The sequence below is a fragment of the Cydia splendana genome, chromosome 21 (assembly GCF_910591565.1).
Source record: "Cydia splendana chromosome 21, ilCydSple1.2, whole genome shotgun sequence".
Lineage (NCBI taxonomy): Eukaryota > Metazoa > Arthropoda > Insecta > Lepidoptera > Tortricidae > Cydia > Cydia splendana.
This window is the reverse complement of record NC_085980.1, coordinates 10,326,500-10,351,184: the sequence shown is the minus strand read 5'-3', so window position 1 is coordinate 10,351,184 and position 24,685 is coordinate 10,326,500. Positions and strand designations below refer to the sequence as shown.

The 24,685-nt window shown below is 37.1% G+C and overlaps 1 protein-coding gene across 1 annotated transcript; it reads left to right on the top strand.

Annotated features, from left to right (window-relative positions):
• The first annotated feature begins 2,033 nt into the window (after positions 1-2,033).
• Positions 2,034-3,792, top strand: LOC134801227 (zinc finger protein 724). The gene has a single exon (XM_063773759.1). The coding sequence runs from the start codon at positions 2,770-2,772 to the stop codon at positions 3,739-3,741; it is 972 nt and encodes a 323-aa protein (XP_063629829.1). The 5' UTR covers positions 2,034-2,769; the 3' UTR covers positions 3,742-3,792.
• Positions 3,793-24,685: the final 20,893 nt, after the last annotated feature.

The window sequence follows — 24,685 nt, the reverse complement described above, 5'->3', positions numbered from 1 at the left end:
CTTTTAAAAATTGCTTAATGTATGTTAGTGAAAATATCACCGCAGGTAAACACAAAAAGTAACGATTATATTTACGATAAGTAATTATAATTAAACAAATAAAATATCTTTAAAATCTACCTCTAGGTCCCGTTTTAAGCCAGATCAGATTCAATGTACATTGTTGTTATTGTAGTTTTAGAAATTATATTTTTAGGTAAGTATTTATGTTTTAGTTAGCTTTTTATTCCTTGTTAACCTAGGGAAGAGCGTTGCCTCCCAATACAGGCAATTCTTTGCTTACCGGGCGGCTCCATCTCCTAAACCATGGCCATGTGTATTTTATAGAAATAAAGAATTTTGTATTTGTATTTGTATTGTCAATAGATTAATCTAACCACTCAGATAGGATATAGCCCCTGGGTAGCGGGACACTTTGCCCGTAAGCCTCCACAAAGTTGCGACGGCTCGAAGCCCTAAAGTGGTGTCTAAGCCGCTACACAGAGTCTCTTGAGTTGGGGGCCTAATTCCCCATAATAAGAGGGTTTTAATCGAATTTAAACTGTTTTGAGACATACTAACATTGAATAATTTTACGGTTTAGACTCACGTGTTTTGAGTGACTAAAAACAAGTGAGTCTAAACCGTAAAATTATTCAAAAATAAGAGGGTTTTCGTTGTAAGTAACTAATATATATACAAACGTTGTTAAACTTATTTATAAATAGGCCTTAATCCTAGGGAATCTTTTTTCAGATTTATTTTTGATCACATTATGAAATATCTAACTGGTATTACATTTGTATTAAATGTTTGTTTCTAAACATGGTCTTTTCCTCCCTATGTCATCGCTGAGCAAATGGATTTTCCGATCTGCCCCAAACGTCGTAAGAGCTATTGGGAAATAGTTTGAATTTGGACTCTATTGTGCGAGGATACGGCAAATAATTGACTAAATTTAACAAACCCAGTTACAGCTGTTATGCGTAGTGGTGCAGAGATGCAATACGATCGATTGTAAGTAAGCGTTTTCTCAGCGACAGCCTCGCGACAGCGGGTACCTACCTATTTCACAAAACACTCGTTTTAACTGTAAGCTCCTGGAAGTAAAGGACACACTTTACTTCAGTTACCTACTGACGACGAATGTCTACCCAGTCTAACGTGCCTAACGTAGGAATAGCTACATCCCTGTCCTCGGTAACTGAAATGAGTAAGGTGTGTGAATCACTTAAAAATAAAAAAACGGAATGAAATTAATTACGATTGAATGAGTATGGAGATATGAATTCTATACCTATTGTAAAAGTACATATACGTGGTACTCAGTGTGAGCGTAGTTTCTACTGTGCAATATCTATACCCATACCCACAAATTGAATTCGAAAATAATCGGATTTCGATGGGTAGGTACTATAGTTTTCCTGAGGCGAAGTTTTTAGTTCAGCCTTCAGCATAAGATCTAAATTCTAAATTAAGTTGGAACATTTTTGGCAAATCGGTAAGAGCAAGGGCAATTTATATCTTTGCGTTTATTTTTCTAGAAAAACTACTGTTTGAAAGCCTGGTTCAGGGAAACATTCGAGCCAGTTTTTTAAAAGAGCTATTAAATGGATGGCCGACCGAGCCGCAATCACAATGTGACGAAAAAACTATCAAAAAATATCTAAAAAATATGGGCATGGACAATCGTTCAAGAAATATTAAAGCCCACTGTCGCTGAAAATCATCATTTAAAATGGAAATTCGTGACAAGCTAAATAAGTATTATTTTGAGAACAGCGATGGTCAAACAGAGGAGAACGTGCATTGCTCGATTTTTGGAAACTTAAAAAAGTTTTCCTAAAGGAAGATACCACGTTGAACTTAGGCGAAATTTCGTTCCGCATAGGTAAGGTACCCGAACAGACTCATATTGACGAAACTTTATTTACAACTTGAGGTTGTAAAAATAATAAAAAAAAAGTTATTTGAATTTGAAAATTTTCGGCTTCGGTTTTTTTCATATTTCAATCGGATAATCCTTGGATGATCGCAAGATTGGTAATAGAATATTATTAAGAAATTTTACAAACTACATACTATACTGTACAGAATGCCCATAAATCTAAATAGATTGTAGAGAATAGAGAACAGACTAAAATACAAAAAATCCCCCAAAAGCTCCTTCTAACTGCCATTCGAAAATTAATCCGAACATTTCCCGACACTCCCGAGGGGAGAGGAATTGTTAAGTCTCCCATAAACCGCTAACATTGACAGTGAGTCCATACACATAGGCGTATGTACTTACGCCATAAATTGGGGAGCAATCGTGGAAACCATTAAAACAAACAAGACCGCAGCTGCGGGCTCGTCCACTCGAGCGCAGCGCCGGCCCCCGGGCCCGCCCCCCGACCTCGCACAAAAATCAACATAAATAACAATACACACCCCTATCTCAAACACTATGACACCCTCCTTTAGAAAAAAAAAACTTAAGTCACAAATAACACTCAAGCAAAATACACTCTACATCCCTGAGCGCAAAGAACATAATACCATCAAAATAAAAGTGACCATACACGAAAAAAATAAGCACGTTAAGTGAGCAACAATTGAAAAATATTTCGTCTCTTTCGTCCATTGAATGGCATCGGTTATCCCTCTGCTTTTGGGCGCTTTTATTAAATTTATTGTTAAAGGACTGTATATAAAGTTGTTGAAATGAAGTAGGGTCTCAGTCTGTGACTTTAGACGCGAGTGAAGACACCCTCTTTTTTATTTGGTGATTTTCTTATTTTTGCAACAATGTTCGTTCAGCAGAGTTACTCCAGGCTGTTTAGGCCTTGGGATATCAGTGATAATAAAATCGAAGCGAAGGAAACAAGCTGTGATGAAACTACTAATATAGACATAACTCCGAAAACTAGCAAGAGAAAACTACAAGAAGACAAAAGAGAGAGCCGCTTGCGAAAAATTCGTGGAACTTTCAAAAAAAGCGAATCGAATCTTCACCAAGATGCTACAGTATCTACGACAACCGTTGAAATCGATGACGATAAAAAGCCCGCCTTGTGTTCCATTAGCAAACCCGGAACGACGGTAGAGTCTCCAGTAGCCAGCCTAAGTCTGTGCTGCGACAGGCTCCTACAAGAGGACAAAACTCCTATCAAGACTGAAAAGAACCCAGTTGAACCCAAGTCACTAACACCGAAACCGCACCACCCTTCAAGCTTGCCGCAAAACCTGCCGCCGCCGCTGTACGACGCCTTCATACCAGGTTATCCGGCGGCAGACATCGCGCAAGCGTTCGGAGTAGCTCCCACCGACCCCCTACTTCTTGAATCCCTAGCACAAGGATACGCTATGGAATTAGAATACGCTAGAATTCTTCAGCAAGAGAACGAAGCGAAGCTCCTCAACGCGCGAAAACAGCGACCAAAAAAATACAAGTGTCCACATTGCCAAGTAGGTTTCTCTAACAACGGCCAACTAAAGGGGCATATAAGGATTCATACCGGAGAAAGGCCGTACAAATGCGACGAGAAGAACTGTGGAAAGACCTTTACGAGGAACGAGGAGTTGACGAGGCATAAGAGGATACACTCCGGGGTCCGCCCGTTCCCTTGCCCGACTTGTGGGAAAAAGTTTGGGCGCCGGGACCATCTGAAGAAGCACACGAGAACGCATTACCTTCAGGCCGAGAGAATGATGCCGGTGTTTGTGCCGCTATCGGCCGTTCCTCATGTTGGTGGATATCCTTATTTATACGGATACTGATATGGTTAATGTTTTAAAAATTACCTGCAATGTTTTGTCTCACTGTCTAGTTCCTCAGCCACCTATTTATTTAAACTTTATTGCACAAAAGAAAAACTTATCGTACAAAAGGCGGACTTAATGCCAAAAGCATTCTCTACCATACCTATGTACACAGTATTTTTATATGTTTACATCTCGTTGAAATTCAGGCCTACCATTAAAGTGTTCCAGACCAAGTTAATACTAAGTGCTTCATTAAAGTCCATATAGCGCAGAATCCCGAAAGACCAGCTAAAATTAGTCCTTTTACAAAACAGAATGGGTATTCCTATTGTCGTGATTAAAGAGAAATTGTGAATAGTAGTTGTTACTAAATCTGCGTTAATATTTTTGGAAAAGTATATTGTAAATAGTCTAGCTAAGTAATTGTAAACATATTATAGATAGGTAATAAAATATTACGTTAAGGAAATGTGTGAAAGACATTTATATATTTTTGTACAACAGAAAATAAAACGATTACCTACTTATATGAAAACATTCATTCTCATTCATCCAGCTCAGACAGTATTACCTACTAAAGTAAAGGGGCCTACTGATTAACAGTCCGCCGGACGGTATCGGCCTGTCAGTTAGAACAAAATTTTGACAGTTCCGAACAACTGACAGGCAAATACCGTCCGGCGGACTGTTAACCAGTGGGCCCCTTAAGTGGTTCAAACATAGTTATAGGTACTCGTACAGACATATTTATACTATTTATAAACAAATACATATATGTAACTAACGTTTTATAAATAGTTTAAATATATAATAAATACCTATTATAAAAATAATGCACAGATTAACAATTAATAATTAATTTAATTTTCATTTTTTTTCTATTAGATAATTGGGTCAAACAGATCACTGTGTTATGTCTTTCCTGTAGACATACACAAGAGTTAAGGGCTATAAAGGTTAATTTTCTTATTTAACCCTTATCCACGTGAAAAGGTCCTCCTTTTATTTAAAGAACTATGATAAAATCATTACTTACATGCCCACAAGCTGTTAACTATTGCCCACAGGAGAGAAAAATGTACTGTTCGCGATAACACACTAGTTTTCTCTCCTGTGGGCAATAGTTAACAGCTTGTGGGCATGTAAGCAATGATTTTATCATAGTTCTGTAAATAAAAGGAGGACCTTTTCACGTGGATAAGGGTTAAATAAGAAAATTAACCTTTATAGCCCTTAACTCTTGTGTATGTCTACAGGAAAGACATAACACAGTGGTCTGTTTGACCCAATTATTGAAATTTAAATATAAAACGTACAAGTCTAGGTAGGCGCTTTGCCTACCTGTATATAAGTACCTAGAGATGGGTAAATACCCGCTCTCGGGTATTTACCCGGTAAATACCCGATATTTACCTACCCGCGGGTAAATACGCGGGTATTTTCGTTTTTCTTCTAAATTTCATGTGTTTAATGGTATGTGAGTATAAATAAGATTAATTTAAGTATTTTTTTATAATGTGACACAAAATGTATGTTCAAACTAATTACGAAAAGACACATTAGATCAAAATTACAATCCCTTTTTGAACCAATACAGCTAGGTTTCGGCACGAAAGGTGGGTGCGAGGCAGCCGTCCATGCCCTAAGGACCTACCTTTCACTCGATGATTGCGAAATTGTTGTCAAAATTGACGTTAAAAATGCTTTTAATTCGGTTAGTAGAGACACCTTGCTGACAGAAGTTAAGGACAAAATTCCGGAACTATACAATTACCTTTTCTTTTGCTATTCAGACTCATCTAAATTAATGTACAAGTCACATGAATTATCTTCTGATGTTGGCTGTCAGCAGGGTGACCCTCTCGGGCCAGCAATTTTTAGTTTGGCTATAAATCCAATTATCAAAAATTTAAAATCAAAATTCAATGTGTGGTACTTAGATGACGGAACCCTAGGAGGCGACGTGAATACTGTACTCTCTGATTTGTCTTTTATTAAGAGTAGTTTCGAAAATATTGGTTTAGAACTGAATTTCAGTAAATGCGAACTCTTTATTCAAAAATCTTCTTGTACTTTGACCAACTTACAACCCAAATTTGACGATCTGACTCCCAATATCAAATCAGTAGACAAGTATTCTCTTTGCCTCCTGGGTTCTCCTATATTCGAAGAATCTTTTCCCGATTATATTTCTAACTCCATAACTAAATTCAAAAGTCACACGGATCGCTTACTCGAAATTAGCCCTCATTATGCTCTTGTGATTCTTAAATTCTGCCTTTTTGTCCCTAAATTTACGTATGTGCTCCGCTGTTGTCCTTTCTGGAAACATCAAAATTTATTGTCGCCCATAGATGATTTGATCGAAATTAGTTTAGAGACGATTCTAAACATTCAGCTAAGTGAGCCTTCCTGGTCTCAAGCGTCCCTCCCTATTCGGTTTGGAGGTTTAGGAATTCGCAAAATTTCCAGTGTGGCTTCCCCAGCCTTTTTGGCGTCCACTCATAGCACGTCTGGTCTCATAGGAAATATCTTAAGGGCTTTGCCCACAAACTGTGAGATAGCGGGCTTTGAGGACGCCAAAAATGCTTTTAAAATTGCTTGCCCAGGCAAACAATTTCCAGACAACCCAAATTCACAAAGGAGTTGGGATAATGTTTACTGTGATTTAACTTACAATACTCTCCTAAACAACTGTACAGGTCCAGACCGCGCGAGGCTTTTGGCGGTCGGAGCCCGGGAAGCCGGTTACTGGCTACATGCCCATCCTTCGCCCAATACTGGTACTTTCTTGGATCCGGCCTCCCTTAGACTGGCGACTGGTTTGCGACTCGGGGTTTCGGTGTGTACGCCACACATATGCTCTTGTGGCACGGACGTGGACCGACTGGGACACCACGGATTATCTTGTCAAAAAAGTGCAGGCCGTTTTTCGAGACATGTGTCGCTTAATGACATAATCCGTCGGTCTCTTGCCACCATCAATGTGCCTGCTCTTCTTGAGCCGACTGGCATTATCAGAGATGATGGCAAGAGGCCCGATGGAGTGTCCTTAGTTCCTTGGAGCTTGGGACGGATGTTGGTGTGGGATGCTACCTGCGTAGACACACTGGCACCGTCCCACCTCCAACGGACTACTGTAAAAGCGGGCGGAGCGGCGGAAAGCGCCGAAATTCTAAAACGTAACAAATATAAGAGCCTCGGTAGAGAGTACCATTTTGTACCATTTGGAGTTGAAACTCTAGGTCCATGGGGTCCCAGCGCGCATAAGTTGTTCGCAGAAATCGCGAAGCGTCTGGTTGACGTAACTGGTGACCGAAGAGCTGGCGGCTACCTCGCACAACGTATCAGCATTGCGATACAGCGAGGAAATGCCGCCAGCATCCTTGGTACAATGCCTCAAGGGCCTATTTTAGATTTAAGCTAGTTATTAATTTAGTTTAGTAGTACCACTGTATATCTATTGTATGTAATTAAACATAATTAGATTATTACGAAAAGGTTGTTTTGAGGTGAAGTTCGATTTTAACATATCAGTCCAATTATGAAAAGTGTGTAAAATCATTCCCTGGCTTCCGGAAATGTTTTGAAACGCTTTTAATATACATTAGAAAGATGAAAATAAAGACTACTTATGAATGATAATAAAAAAAAAATGTGCAGTATCACAACTTGGGAAGCTTATAAGTCAAATACAGTTAGTTATAGGACAAAAATATATATAACCTTTTTTGTAGAAAATTATGTCTACTTTAGTTTGTACATACAACACTTTTCGATATTAATGACAGTTTCCAAGAAATATGAAAAAGTTCTCTTTTACCCCCCTCCCCCCAACCACACCCCTCGCCGACCGAAGTTGGAATGTGTATTATCAACGTATAAGTACGATAATTTACTCAAATCTAAAAAAAATACTCTTATGATGGCCTTTTTTTAATATTTATCAAAATTGTACTAAAAATTCCTTAGTTTTCACTAAACCATTTCATTTTAAATCACACACAATAATTACAACCATTAACTCGGTTTATATCTCCACTTTAACACAAATCGACATGTGCAACAAGAAATGAATCTACCCGTCCATTTGGGTAGATACGGGTAAATACCGGGTAGATGGGTATTTACCGGGTATTTACCTGGGTGGGTAAATTGGGTAAATACCCGCGACCCATCTCTATAAGTACCTGATTTGATAAATATTCGGAAAAATAATTAAAAAATATTATTAATACATAGTAGCTATAACGGAACCTTTTTAAGTAATTCTACGGAAAATCAATCCATGTTTCAGATTTTCAGCCAAGAGCTTGTCGGGCTACACATAATAAAATCGGCTTAGTAAAAAAATTTTTTTTAGAAATTTTAACGTCGTTTTATGTGCCAAATGTTGATTTTTTCTGTATTTTTTTTAACTACATGTATGGAGCTAATGTATTTTTAAATTAAATTAAATTATATGGTTATAGTCACATGACTTTTCGTAGCATCTGTCACTCCGATCATCCCCGATACATTTTTTCTATGGGCGAGTCGTCTTGGCTAGCCCCCCTGGACAGACATACGAATACAAATTTGCCCAAGATCCAAGCTCAAACGAAGAAGTTTCACGCTTGCTCGGTCAATAAGATAGCGTCGTAGCAACTTCAAATATACTTATTGGGTGTTTGTTTCAAAACTTCTATTCATTAACATAATTAGACCTTTAAACCTATATAGGGTCATTGCGTCAGTTCACCGTCCAGTGCCTGTTTCCGTCCACTTGGCATAGTTTCTACAAAGAATTGGTTATAATTTAATTATTGTGTTCATGGGCTATTTTTTACCCGACTACGGCAACGCAATTAAATTTATGATAATATTTGTATAATGAAAGGACACTTACTTTCGTATAAGAAAACACTCTTCAAAAGATCCAGAAGCCAGTCTTAAATAATACAATCTAAACTCCCTAACAACTTCGCCATAAACTTTATAATACCCAACAGAGATAGCCTCTGAAAGCCCAATGTTACGAAAACCGATTCATCAATCCATTCATTCATTCAATCATTGTGCAAGAATCGAGTGCGGACTTCCGGTTAAAAAAACACAATCGCTCAACACAAGACAATTTGTCGTAAAATATTTTGACTTGCTTCATTGTTGCACACTTGCGAGCAGAAAGGAATTTCGGGAAATGTTTAAGTTGATATTAATTTATAAGATATGGATGCTTTTGTAATACGTGCTATTCAATGTAGAGTGGAAATAGCCTCTGTGAAACACGTTTAATGCAAGGCTCTCTAGAGGTGCTTCACCCACGCCTCCTGTATAAGTTTTAATGCCAATCAGAGCTATAACAATAAAGCAATTATTTCGTACCTAAGTACTCCCTATTCCCAGTATCTAACCTAACTTTAAGAGACTAGTGTTTCGTTTCTACAAATATGAACTTCTTAAGGATTGTTCTGTTCCAAGGAACAAATGGGTAAGGTTGTCCCACATATTTTGCGTCGGAAGAAATTAAAATCTCTAGCCACCCAGAGGTCATTTATCTTGGTTAGTTTAGACGCATGGACTAGAAATGAAATGGCATATGACACTACCACAGCACATCTGACGATGGTTTTAATCTCCCTCAAATAGAAACATTTACAATTTGTTAGGTATAAGATTTAAATAACTTTATACCATTGCAACAGCAATGCAACCGTTAGCCATAAATAGCCTATATTGATTCAATACTTTTAAAGATATCTCTATTAAAACAGCAATAAATTAATAAGGGCTCGACACGTCAACAGCGACAAAATAAGCTATTACATACAAATTAGACCAATTCCCACGTTTGACCCAAATACGGAACCATTCACTCATTCAACGAATGAATATCGGAAGTTCCGTTCGCAGCATGCGGCCTCTTTAAGCAAAATTTGACTTTTTGCGAGTAATGTGTGATATTGTCATTAAAACTTAGCGGGGGTCTGTGATGCAAGTTACCTCATAGATTTAAAACTAAGTTGGAAACGTGATATAAGTAGAAATTTTAATCTTGAGACTTTTGAAACTAATGAATAGGTAACTAATATGTAGATCTGTTTATGCCAATTTTCTTGTAAAAATAATAAATAATATTTTTGTTAAATAGGTACCGTGAATCGTCAATAATATAAATAGGTATAAAGCTAATATGGTTTCGTATTTTATATCTACAGTCTATAACTATGTACTTATTTAAAATAACTGATGAATTGATGATATGAATATTTATAAGTGGATAAGTTCGCCCTTGTACTATACAGTGTGTAAGTCTAATACGGGCGATAAATTAAATCGGACATAGTATTCATTAGTGTAATCATGAAGTAAAAGGTTTTTTTAAGTTGCGGTTCATTACGACCCCATAATTAATTTTTTTTAAATTTCTCAGCAGCAATGTACTGTAAACATGGTTGCGGTACCGAAATGTCAAATGTTCATTAGCAATACAACAATAGCATTTACAAACTTACCTATCTGGAGGAACATTCACAATACATGTTAGCATTACACTGCGTTTAATGTTTATTTTGGTAGATTAAAGTACTACTAGGCGTGTTAAAAGATATTAAATCTTATTTATTTATCATGTTTATCAACAAGAAACTGACTTCATTTTAATCAGTCACGATAACAGCACTTGACGTGATTATTTCTAATCTGAGCAATAGACAAGCACCTTTGATAGCACACCTTTTTTGAAAATTCATTTAATATCAGTATCTCATAAGTGATTATTGTGTATTCATTTCGTATTTAATTTGCCTGATTTTTAGGGTTCCGTACCTCAAAAGGAAAAAACGGAACCCTTATAGGATCACTCGTGCGTCTGTCTGTCCGTCTGTCACAGCCGATTTTCTCCGGAACTACTGGACCAATCAAGTTGAAATTTGGTACACATATGTAAGTTTGTGACCCAAATACGGACATGTAACGTAAACAAATGAATTTTAAACATGGGGGCCACTTTTGGGGGGTAAATGAAAAAATGAAAAAATTTAATTTTTCAAACTATATCATGTTACATATCAAATGAAAGAACTTATTGTAAGGATCTCAAATATATATTTTTATAATTTTCGAATAAACAGTTTAGAAGTTATTCAAGAAAATAGGCAAAAAATGACCATTCCCCCCCCTTATCTCCGAAACTACTAAGTCTTAAATTTTTAAAAAAATACATAAAATAGGTCTAAGGTGTATTCGGGTATTACCGAATGTCGGATAATTCCGAAATTCAGATGAAAATCACCCTTAATTCCATCATAATAAAAGTCTCTTTTCGGAATTATCCGACAGTTTTCGACATTCGGAATTACCCGAGTAAACCTTATACCTATAGATGACAGGAAAACCTATTAGAAATGTACAGTCAAGCGTGAGTCGGACTTAATTACAGTTTTTGATCCGACCCCTACGGATTTTTTAAAGAGATTTCACTCACGTTTCACATAAAAAATACATTGTTAACAGTGCCGGATTACTTAGAGTAGTAGTTTTCTTAGAGTAATTGGTGATATTTTTCTGATAAGATAATCATTTTAAATATTTAACGGTCTTACCTACTTACGAGTAATTGTAAGGTCAAATTAAAAATAATGTTTAAAAAAATATGTTAAATTGAGAGCTAGCTCAAAGTTTTTTGTACTCGTCGACTTTAATGGTTGAATTAATAAAGACTTTGTAACCAATAAGCAAAACAAGCACGTGCTTACGGCACCACGTTCAGGGGGGGCACCAAAATGCCAGGTTGAAAAAGGTGAACAAATTTTAAAATTAGGGACAGACACATCGTTTTTACCACACGATTTTTTTAGCTGTCCAAAAGCTAATTTGCAAAAATAATGGCGCGTAATTCTTTGGGAAACAATCGGTAGCAGTAGAAGAGTCGTGATTACATGCATAGATTCGATTTCAACCCACTCTTTTGCGGTTCGGCGTTAGGTCTTATGCGAGGCCTTCTGCCTTACGGCAAAGTTGATCTTCTGCCTTAATTACACTTGGGCGTGGATCCAAATCCAAGCTTTCCTCTTTCGCAGCTGGGCCTACTGTCTTTCTCACACTTCGCCAATTCAATTCCAAGCTCTCTGCTTTCTTGCATATTTTATGCATGAAAACAACCTCGCTGAGACCCTTAAATATCGAGCCCTATGCGAAGCTAGGCTGATAGAAAACTGTCCCATCCCTTCTCTGTATGAAATCCTGGATTCGCGCCTGGTTGGGACTATAACTAAAATTGCGTTTTTATATCGAAAAATTTTCGCGCTCGCTTCGCTCGCGTTTTCAATAACTTTGTAAGGTATGATAAAGGTGACATTCGGGTGGCGACTGCAGCAACATTACTCTGTTGCAACGTTACTGCTGCAGTACTGTCAACTTCCGTGATAAAATGATGTGACTGATTTCCATACTAAAAGTAAAAATGTACAACTGTCTATCATATTGCGTTTTTATATCGAAAAATTTCCGCGCTCGCTTCGCTCGCGTTTCTATTACTTTCTAAGCTATGATAAAGGTGACATTCGGATGGCGACTGCAACAGCATTAGGTACTCTGTTGCAACATTACTGCTGCGGCACTGTCAATTTTCGTGATAAAATGATGTGACTGATTTCCATTTTCAGCTGTAATGCGGCAATGAACTTCTCTCAATTTACCAAAAAATCAATGTAATCTTGATGACCCTAGGGAGAGGGGGCACCTAGAAATGCTTAGGGCATCAAAATATCTTAATCCGGCACTGATTGTTAAAAATTGTGTACGGAACCATTGAAACGCGAGTCCGACTCGCACTTGGCCGGTTTTTATACCAGGATGGCGGAAAATAAGCATACGGCCCGCCTAATAGTTGTACAGTTATTACCAAAATTATTTCGAGAATTAACTAAACCGTCTAAACACCACAAAACTTGGTACATTGTGTGAAAACGTGGCAAACTCTTTGGTGGAATTTCAAGTTTCTTATTTTATTTCAACTCTGATTTGACAATGTCAGTCTTTCGATTCAAAAGTAATCGTATGTTATAAAAATGCCTCGTTTAACAACTTTTACTGCTCCTGAATTAATGGACATGATTTTAATTTACGGTGAAACACTACAAAATGGTCATCGAGCGCTAGCTGTGTACAGAGAGCGATTCCCTCATCGGGTTGTACCAAGAAACGCTCGAGTAATTGTAAACGCGATACAGAGAGCTCGCGAAGGATTGCCCGTAACTGGAAGGGTGGAGGGAGCAGCTATTCACGATGAGCTTCCAGTTCCATTGCAAGACCGAATCCTGACTGAGCGACTGAGCTGGCATCCACATATTGAGTACATTAACAACCGCATAAGAAAACTTATATGGATATTTAAAATCCTTAGGCATGTAGCTGACAAAAAATTGCTGGAACAATTATACAATGCGCTTGCGCAGTCAGTAATGAGCTATTGTATTGTCGCCTGGGGTGGAGCTACAAAAACAAAATTCTTGCAGGTTGAGAGAGGACAGAGGTCGTTGCTTAAGGTCATGCATAAACTCCCTAGAAAATATCCAACTAGTGATTTATATAAAAAGAGTGATATCCTGAGCATGAGAAAATTATATGTGCTTCTCACTGTACTAAAACTGCATAAGACATTAAATTTTAATCCATCCCTATTAAATCGTAGGCGAAGTCACGCAGTAGCCCCTAAATGGCCAACAAAATCTTTATTTGCTAAAAGACAATTTAATGCAATATCATCACAGATGTATAATAAAATTAACAAAGCTCTCAACATCTATCCAATGCAACGGATAAATTGTAAAAGAAAAATCACAGAATGGTTACTGACACTTACCTATGATGAGACTGAATCGCTTCTTAAGGCTTAATGCCTTAAATGATAAACATAAATGCACACACAAACACACACACACACACACACACACACACACACACACACACACACACACACACACACACACACACACACACACACACACACACACACACACACACACACACACACACACCGAGAGAGACACACACACAAACTTACACCCTATTTAAGACTAGAGTTAGTAAAATAGTATAAGAATAAAGTATACCTACGAATTAATTCTTGATTGTAATTATAAATTAAAAATTTAAATTATGAATTTGTAATTGTAATTATAACAAACTAACTTGAACAATATTTTTCCCTGTATGTATAATTTATTATAAATCTCTGAATATTGAATTGTAAAAATATAATAAAAAAATAAAATAAAATACTTATATGAATTAGCTATAGGTATAGTTATAGTTATTGTAAAAATAACAACTATGTACCAATTATAATATGTATCTGGTATTAAACCTGAATCATTCCGTTTGGAAGGAGCGGTACCTCCTAACACAAGTATTGCTATACTTAACAGGAGGTATCCACCACAAATTATTGTATAAATCCACCTAGATACCAAATAAATAATTTTGAATTTTGAATTTTGAAATTTTGAATCCTTCGCCATTTTGCACTTAATCCTTAAAGTAGTACAAGGGATGCAGGAAGACGATTTAATACGAGTTGTTATTTTATGGAGTCAATCAAACGTCGTTGCGAAACCTGTTCTGAAATACAAGGAAGGCACATCGAGAATAGGTATTTGCGGCAAAACCGTCAGAATTTGTATTGTTGTAAATTGTGTTTTTTAGTTTTCTTTTTTAGTTGGTTTTCTTTAGAAGTATTTCAGCAACTTCAGTACATTTCAGTTGTAATTTCAATGGGTCGTTATTAAAATAAATGATTGCTTTAATAAGATTTTTTGATGTAATTTGATTTTAAACTAGGTAGTCATTTCGTCAGATAAAAAACATCATACTTATTTATTATTTACCCACTCATGACAGTTAATGACATTACATACGCAATAGGAGTTTTTGAAAGTAACTGTCAACGAGCGTTTAACGTGAGTGTGTTTGCATTACATTGCGGGCTGAATTATTTTGTATGGACAAAATTATTGTTGCAACTTTAAGTAAATCGCTCCTTGAGAAACACAGTGTCATTAAGCGAAAAACGTGTTTTTTGGGTACAGAGCTTTAAAAATTTCGAAATCTTCAAACGTCTAAAACTGCCGTACTAGTGATAGAAGTAAGGTTTTTTTGCTATGTTTTGTTAGATTTTTAACTAAGCTTGTTAGCCATTAGAGTAAATTGTGTTTGTTTTGTTTAATTTCTAAGATAATTCAATTAAAAGAAAATTGTAATGTCACTTTTCCGTTTATTTTTGTTTAATGTCACTTGACGTCTTCGCAATATTGATTCAATTTCTGGAAAAGTGACACTATATCCAGTTATTTGAAATAACTTAACCTTTATTTCAATGAAAAAGCGCAAATAGCACCATTTTACATTGATGTCAATTAATATTTATTAAAGTAAGCGACTTTCAGTTTCAAAAATGAGCAAACTAGACTATTTTTTCCTTTATAACTAGAATATTCTTAGCTTGTTTTGTTTGGCCAAATTTTTACGATCTAAAATTACCAAAGTAAATAAACAAAGGGGAGGATAATAATTGAGGGATGAGATGTAAGGCCGCAGTACCGTCTTTACCATAATCGTGTGCCCACACGAGGCCCGTGCCCAGGGCCCCCATCCTCAGGGGGCCCCGAAGGACAGACAGTAACAGTATATTTAATTACCCATAATAAATAGAAGATCATAGCAGAAAAATGTTAGTTTACTTAATTAGCTTTCTTTACTTTCCAAAAGGGCCCCAAATCCTTATGTGCCCAGGGGTCCCAGCATAGTTTAAGACGGCCCTGTGTAAGGGGCCCAAATGCCATGTTACGGATCCCAAACCAGCCTCTCCTGCTCGTGGTCACCCTGTTGAATAACAAACGAGCCTCTGGCGATCCAACAACCCGCACTGGACCAGCATGGTGGGCTTATGGTCCAATCTCATTTGACATCTACGACTCCTCGGTATGGCGCTAAGTGCCCTGTAAAAGTGGTGCTAAGAATCCCCGGGCGGAAGATACCCACAAAAAGATTTTAATGGCCCATGCAAGAAAAAAGAACTCCAACACCTATAAAGGCCGCCCTTTGATTAACGAAGAGCGTCTCACTGATCTGAAACACGGCGTAAAAGAAATTAATGGGGTTGTCAGAAGTTCGACGAGAAGAATGGGCGTACGCAGCATTTTTTAAGGGGTGGGGCAGAAGTAGGGGAGGCTGGGTACGTTGTAACAGGGTACGGTTGAAACGGAAATTCTTAGCTTATGGTCAGAGACCAGGGTGGGGAAACTGCCCCACCTTGCCCTACCGTGGGTATGCCTATGACGAGAAGGCGTGAATCGTTTACCATTTTGGAACAGCCTGCGGACAATATGGAGTAGGCTTTGTCGTCAAAAACAAGTGGAAGGACAACATTGTCGGATTATCAAATTACTCCGACAAGGTGGCTGTGTTGACGTTAAGTATATCCAAAAGCCAAAGTCATATAGACCAGGTACATTAAGCCCAATCAAAACCTAGGCATCGACATCATCACATTGCGATGATAAGATTGAAGAATATTACGAGATTATTACCCCCTAAATAAATCTAACGACGAAAAGCAGGAAACATGGGCCATTGTTCTTGGTGCTTTCAATGCTAAAGTCAGATCAAGCACAGATTGGATAATGCCGACATAGTTGGACCACATATGGCCTTGGCAGCAGAAACGACCGTAGTTCTCGGCCTATTCCATTTGCCTTTGGTCAAAACTTGAGCGTAACTAATTCCTTCTTTCTCAAAAACCTCAAAGTCGCTGGACCTGGACGTGAAGTCCTGGCGGAATATGACACACGAAATTGACTACTTATATATTTTCATCTGACAAAAGTTTAATTACGGATTTATTTAGGTAGGTATTACGTACAATCAATCGGTTTAAATTTAGTTCCGATCACAGACCCGTGAGAGCAGAAATAAAGTTTAAGACTTAAATCCACCGTAAGCAAAATTAATTCATAAATATTAATTCATAAATATTAATAGGTAAAACACCTAAACAGAGACACACTCTTATTTGTATCCACGATCAGTTTAACTTTGAATTACGAAGTAATTTTGACACCTTGCAAGAAGACACCACAAATACACATTCAGAAATTCAAATTCAAAATAACAACATTATAAATACATAGTTTAGAAACAGCCAGTAGCAAAATTAAACCAACCCGGAAAAACAATAAAAAACCCACAAGCGACACATTACATTATTAAATGTATATAGAACTAGCTCTTCTGATGGTGGTACGAACAAGGTACGAATTCTTCGTCATCATCAGTATTAACTTTACTACCTACTAAAAGAGTAGTATTAACTTTAATAAAATAGCTTTAAACTTTGTTGTCTTGAATTGCATTGCGACATTTTCTACTGTAACGGGAATCTTACACATACCAACCTATTTCCACAGTTAGTTCAATAGGGCTCCTAATGTGGCTATATCTATCTAATTATAAATAGTCGTCTAGTAGGTATCCATAATACAAGCCCATTATGAACCTTATTGAACAAATACAACACAGTGACATTAAACAACGAGTGACATTCATTAACCACACCGTTATAAGCGTTCTGTACCCGTTGTAGTGGCTTTAAGCTTAAAATGACATTTTTCATTTAAGTACGCCAAGTGTCGCTAGGGTAAACTAAGCTAGCAAATTGACACTACACAGATAATGACGATCGACCTGCTAAAACTCCTGTCAGCTTCTTAAAATCACAATGTCACTTAAAGTAAAAGAACAGTACGTTTTTATTTTTAGTCAGCATTATGGCTTCGAGTTTTAAGCAAAACCGTCATTATTGATATAATGTCACTTTACTTATCTCAAAACGTTAAAAAATGCAAAAGTACAAGTGTCCTTAAAGGGAAAAGTACAATATTGCTTTAAATTGAGTTTTGATTTTGATACCATATTATAAGTTCAAAGTGACATAGTACGTATAGATACACTATTTCTTATGAACATTGACGTAGTTACCATTGAATATCATAGATAACCGTCACTAACCAAAAAATTACAACTTACTTCCCTTTAATGACATTGTTCCCATGAGGCAGGCGCCTATTCCCTCTATTCGCCATAACGACATTAGCGCCCTCTGGCGGTTCTAATAGAGCTAGGGCGATAGGTGTCTTCGTATTGCGTGCGTTACGATTATATGAGCTAGATGGCGTTACTAACTCAAAAAACCCATTTTTCGGATAATGACGTTATGTTTCTCAAGGAGCGAAATGTTATCTAATTACCTTTACTTTGTCCTATACTAACCACCGTTAAGAGATTCGCCCGTATTAGACTTACACACTGTATTTATGTTCTATCTGATGTAACCTTTATTCCTCTCCTACGTACAATAAAGTGTTTACTTACTTACTTCATATTATTGGATTTGTTTGTTTCCTGAAAGCCTAACCAAATACTGAAATACTGATACCTTTCAAACCAAAGTGTCCAAAATATGGATATATGTAATTATGTAGTTAAATGATTTGATACTAAATAATCTAGACGGCATAATTCTAAAAGTTCAAACAACACCGATTAACGGACAAAAAGCGTGTAATGTATAAAAAAGTGTCGTTCGTGTTATTTTCACCGTATTCGGCGTTCGTTCCCACGTTGACGGGGTTGTAAAAAGCGGTCACCGCGCAGAGGTGTGACCGTGGTCTCCAAAAAATAGCGTCGCGTAGATGCGACTACGACAATAGATGCGTCACGTCATATGCATGTAGGTAACTTCTCTTGTCATGTGTCGCAATATTGCTGTTCATTTGCGAATAAGTACGTCTTTTATTGAAAGTGTAAGTAGCTATCTATCTAATATTTCCTATTTCACGATTTAGTCGGTACGTCGGTAGCCTAAATACGGTTGCGGTAATATAATATAGGTTTACAATACGGGTGTACCTAAAAATAAACAAAAAGCATACCATATTTTTGTACCTAATTTGTACCACCCGGTACTTAAAGTTATTACCAAAAAACATTACACCCGCCATTCTGACTGTCAAAATGGCGGGTGTAATGTCCTGAGAGTCCTGACTCTCACTAAACAAGTGTTAGTGATCATCCTTAAATAACTAACTTGTACTTATCTACTAAAATATTTCGTAAAGTTGTAGGTCAATACTTCGTAGTTGACTTGCTACATCTACAATTTATTTCATCTACAAACTCGCGAACGTTCATCCGTTAGACAAATACAAGCCCGAATATATTTTATTGAGCCTGCCCGCCTACAATCCGAACAAATTTGCTCAAAGGATAATTTATCGTGGATATCTGACTTATAGCACTTTGTTCTGGGTCCATTCAGCAGGTGGGTGCCGGAATGAATGAAATGAACGAATGATATTAATGACGGGAGTGTAAACATGATATTGTTTGGGATGCCAACGTTTGTTTTGGAAGACAAGACAGAAAATGTAGAAAGGTTATACCAACCTAGCGAACTTTTTGCCAACGGTGATATATTTTATTTTTAAGTGATCTGTGAAAGTAAAATATAGCTGGTCAAGCAGATCTTGTCAGTAGAAAAAGGCGGCAAATTTGAAAAATGTAGGTGCGAAGGGATATCGTCCCATAGAAAATTTGAATTTCGCGCCTTTTTTTACTGACAAGATTTGCTTGACCAGCTTATAATAAATTCAGCAAGGAATATGAAAAGATGCTAGGATGCTACACATCTCGTTAGCTAATCGGGGAAGATTGACACTTGCTGGTGCGCTGATGGTTTAGTTAGTGGTAAGGAGTGCGCCTTTTGAACAGAGAGGTCGTGGTTTCGTTTCGTGCTTCTTTCAACTGTTACTTTCTTATGTTTATTCAATTAGCTACGGTGCACGTTGCAGTGACGCCTAGCGTTAACGAACATTTCCAAATGTTTAACGCACTGGTCGACAGGCTCGGTAGTAATGTATCTTACATTACTAAAAGAAATGGAAAACGACTAGACTGTTGTGCTTAAAAATCATTCAAATCCATTTTCATCCCTTTAGAAGTTTAAAATAATTACAAAAAAAAACATATGGATGTAAAAGATAAACATCCATAGGTGAGCAAATCTCAAAAAATTTGTAATTTCGATCACATCTTAGATTTCTATAAAAATTGGTATGCTGGTAGAGTACATGAAGCTGAACAACATCCACCATATTTCGCAAAATGTCCCATAAAGTTTCTAGGGAACATTCCTGTTTTGTTACCAGATTTCCTTACACATTTGGTAACAAAAAAGGAATGTTTGTTACCAAATGTACAAACTTTTTAAGAATTGCTCAGGTATGTACATTACATTTGCATATGACGCAATTGAGTTGCACGCAAGCTTCAAAAGTTTTAAATGCCTGTCCGCATTAAATATCTTCACCAAGGACATAATAACCCCGACAAAATAGCCATACATTATCCCATTATTATACGCTAAATGACCGGTCAACGAGTACTATTACCAAATAGGCTTTTCTCCGTAGTATGTTCTAGGCGTCTATAACCTTTGTATACTGAGTGGGAGAGTCCCATGGGAACGCGGGTCAGGTGCTCACGCCTGCGCACTGGCTACCTGACTTTGCGCATCATAGACATTATGAGACATTTTTTTAACGGGCGCATTCTGCTGTAGTGTGACCATGAGGTGCCTGATAGAGCAAAGCAAATAGGTACACAAGGATTTAAGCATTTAAACATTTAGGTGAATTTGAAACTCTTACCATTCAGTTTTATATCAATAATAAATAAGTAATATTTTGTATCAAATTTGTTGCCTGGCTAGAGTTGTGCCGTTATCGAGAACGTTCTTGGTTTGTTATGGGGAACGTTCTCGCTCGAGAATATTTCCCATGTAGATGTAGGGACGCCCGGCCGGAAGCAGGCGGGCTGTCGATCACGTGTCGCGTTCATTCAGCCCAATTCCCTAAGGCTGGAGCTGCAGGTTACTGTCCCGGCGGCATTCCCACACAATTTTCCTCAAATCTTAATTAATCTCAAATATTTCCCATAGCAAACGGAGAACGTTCTCGACAACGGTACAACTCTATGCCTGGTCAGTGGACTAGCATTAGTTCGACTCTACTATTTGCTTGGTCGAATTTTGGTTTGAAAATGATATTTTTCGTAGGTTTCGTTTGATTGTAGAAAGTAAATCTTAGCCACATATTTAAAGAGAATAGACCGAAAACGCTAAAGCTGCTCCCCTGCCTGTAACCAACAAGATCAACCTGCCCCTAAAGCAAATTATTAAAGACCGAGTAAAATATGAGAGGGCCACATCTTCATAAAGCGAACTGGCTGACGAAGAAGAATATTATCCTTCTACAGAGGAACCTGTCCTAATTCGATCACAGCTTCACAGCCTCTTTATTGTACTTTGATTGCAAAGTCTGGTTACCCTACACTCCGCATTACGATCCGTAAAGATGACCAACAAAGCAAATAGGATTATTTACCGCCATTACGCACAATGCCCATTCATGACTCCAAAACTTACAATTTCATTCCCACACAGCGAAACAGGAGCAAAAACACTTACGCCAAAAGGTACTTCCATCAGTTACGATCTTTTTACTTTTTAAAATGGGTGACATTTTTGAATTTGTTCCGGCATATACAAGTGCAGTTTTTGACGTGCTTTTTTTAAAATTATGATCGATTTGATACGATTTTTGTGATTGTGCAATCGATGTTGAAGCATGTTTGCTTGTTGTACACCTTATGATATCTCCCACGATTTTTGAAGTTTTTTTTTTAACTATAATATTTGACCGGCTAAGGGACCACCTTTGAAGTTTGAAACATTCTTTTAGAAATAGTTTTGGTAATATTTAGCCTAGGAAAATTTGATACCTACATTAGAAAAAATATTTCTTGAGATCTCTTAAAAAGTTTTGAAAACTAAGCTGATCGACGATTTTAAAACTAATTTTCCCACAGAGTTTTAAATAATATATACTTGGTCAAGCAAATCTTGTCACTAGAAAAAGGCGGCAAATTTGAAAAATGTAGGCGCGAAGGGATATCGTCTCATAGAAAATTTGAAATTCGCGTCTTTTTCTACTGACAAGATTTGCTTGACCGTCTATATGTCCAAAATTATATGCCGATACTATGATTTCTCAAAGCAAAACTAATTTTTTGCTTATATAGATTTTTTGATTATATATAGAGTTAGCGGGATTTGAAGAGGTTTTTTTTGTTTTCGGGGTTATTAAAATATAACGTGCAACCATAGATTGCTGGGTTATCGATGGCGTAAGTCAGGATAGGTAAGGTAGGTACTTCCGCGGTGATCTCCTAAGGGATAGATTTGCTTAGTGTGGGAAAAGTTTGGGTTAATAATTTTGTCTCACAGATCATCACCACAAAGCACACGAGCACAGCAGAATTTTTAACTTCACCGGGGTTACCCTCAATAACTTGCGAAGAACCGTCTCCTGAGATCCGTTGACAAAGGTGTCTGAGGTTTAATAAACGACTCAGGAAGTGACATCAATATTAGAAATCAATGCTAATGATGCAACTTCCGAACGCAACGGAAACCGCAACTAGCCAAAATGGCGGCCACCCATAGCGCGCGATTTGTCATTGCGTTAATGATCATATAAAATCAAAGTGTCGGGGATCTTTTATTAGATATCGGTGATAATAATAATGCAGATAGGGGAAATCACCGGAATACGTTCCAGGCAAATTCTTACTTAGAATAGGTACGTTTCTTAAGACGAAAGTACGAAGCCCGTACGAAGTCGCCTTTTCATACAAACGTAGTCCTCATTTTCCTCTCTGGATATTAACATTATTAAAAATATTTTAATACAATTTGTTGCAATCAACTACAGCCCTGTACATGCCCCTACGTTTGATTTTTTAAGAATTATTAATTATGATTAAAAAGAGCATTTAATTTTTTTTATGAAATCTGTTCTTGGCTCCAAATTAATTATAATCAAAAATCGAAATAAGTCAAACGTAGGGGCATAGCTATGGTTAATTTAGATCAAATTATGAAAAGATATTTCCCATAATGTCAATATCCAGAGAGGAAAATGGGGACTACGTTTATATGGAGAAGCCACCGTCCCCTTTCCTCTTAATGGGTCAACTTCAATTGTAGTTAAGTGCCATGTTTCGAGATGTATTTAAATTAAGTCGAATGATCTCCTGCATGTTGCGGATGCTTGATTTCAATTCAATTCAATTCAATTCAATATCTTTAATGTCAAAAAACACATGTCAAAATATACAATAGGTACTTACACAATAAAATTAAAAATACATAATCCGATTTAAGGCTATACCTAAGCTATCCTATAATAAACCTGAAATATAAAATGTAGGTAAGTAGGTACCTCTACCAAAACATATAGGGGTAGTTAATGTAGGTTTGATAATTGATATATCGTATTTCGCGCTCACTTTCAGCTAGGTATAGAACTACCTATAACGGATGTTGGTTGACTGGTAGAGAATGCCTTAAGGCATTAAGTCCGCCATTTGTACCTTCATGTATTGTGCAATAAAGATTAAAAAATAAATAAATGTCGCGTTTAGTAAGGATCAAATGAGGGCTAGAGCTAGAAGGATAAAGGACCTGAGGAGCTGATGTATGTTCAGTGATAATTCATAGTTTCGAAGAAATGGTACGGACATGCCTTTTTTCTTTATTTACAAGTATTCATGGAAAATAGATAGGTACTTACTTTTAAGTAAACACAACAACATCACCGCGAATTTATCGATCAATTTGAAATCGTGCACCGAGTACCATAACGACATATCAACATAAATTAGCGTTCACAGTAGTCGTCATCATTTCGTACATAAATCAACCGCCAACAATGCCACAAAGAGCATTGTGGTCTATGCCCGCTCTATGCTCTATGGGTGCGGTTTTATAGACCACACGTATGCAGTTTTTGCGTGCATTAGAATTGTCGAGTGACTATTAATTCGACGATATTTCAAATCGTTAAGTGTGGCTGATATATTTCATTTTAGTTAATTTATAACCGATTGACGAAGAAGAGAGAGTATTGTTTTTCGAGTTGGTTTGTGTGTTTACTTACGCACGCCCACCAGTCCAAGTAGTTAATATCGTTTTATTTGAGCTGCATAATGTGTATTTTATTTCCTGTGACTTACGTATTTAAATGCTATACATACAGTAGGTAAGTATTCATAATATTAACCCACATTTACAAACGGGTCTATCGAGAATTTATGTTATAACCCGTTTGTAAATGACAGTTAATATCTGTTCAAAACGCGAAAGTTTTAAACGCTATATTACTATACATAATATTTATTGTATGTAGGTACCTAAATGTAATTATTCTAGGGATGAATTATATATAGTGGCCCTTTGAGCTGTACCTAGACCTCGCGATTAGCTTAAAAATGTACTTAAAAATGTAATGTACTTCTTTGAGTCATTATCACAGCGAACTCACAAGTGCCATAGACCCTAATACTGGCGCTAAGTCCGTTTTGCCAATTTCCGCCTTTTTGAACTTTTTCCTAAAAAACGTAACGACAGAAAATATTTACTACCGAACCTATAGGGACCGTGCGCGTTGGAGGTTCTGCCATCTTGTGGCCTGAATCGGAAACATATACTGTGCACATCACATGTACATTGCCAAAGCAAGTGCTACCATCTACCGTTCTCGTCGGTACGTTTCCTTGTCCATAGTTAGGTTCTGCCGTCTTGTGGGCTACATCGGAAGAATAAATGACACATTTACGCCTCGCGCCAAAAATCTGACGGCTCCTATGCTATATACGGCTCCTATAGTTTATGCGGCTCCTGTAGTTTATGCATGGTGCCTATTCATTATTCAATTCACCCAAGGCACGCCGTGGTATAAAAGAACTTAAAATTTGGTTAGATAGGTAGGTACCTACTTGTAAAAAAGCAAGACTTTTT

Bases quoted from the DNA above. Each gene is read 5' to 3' on its own strand.
- LOC134801227 (XM_063773759.1), top strand. From the start codon at position 2,770: ATGTTCGTTCAGCAGAGTTACTCCAGGCTGTTTAGGCCTTGGGATATC.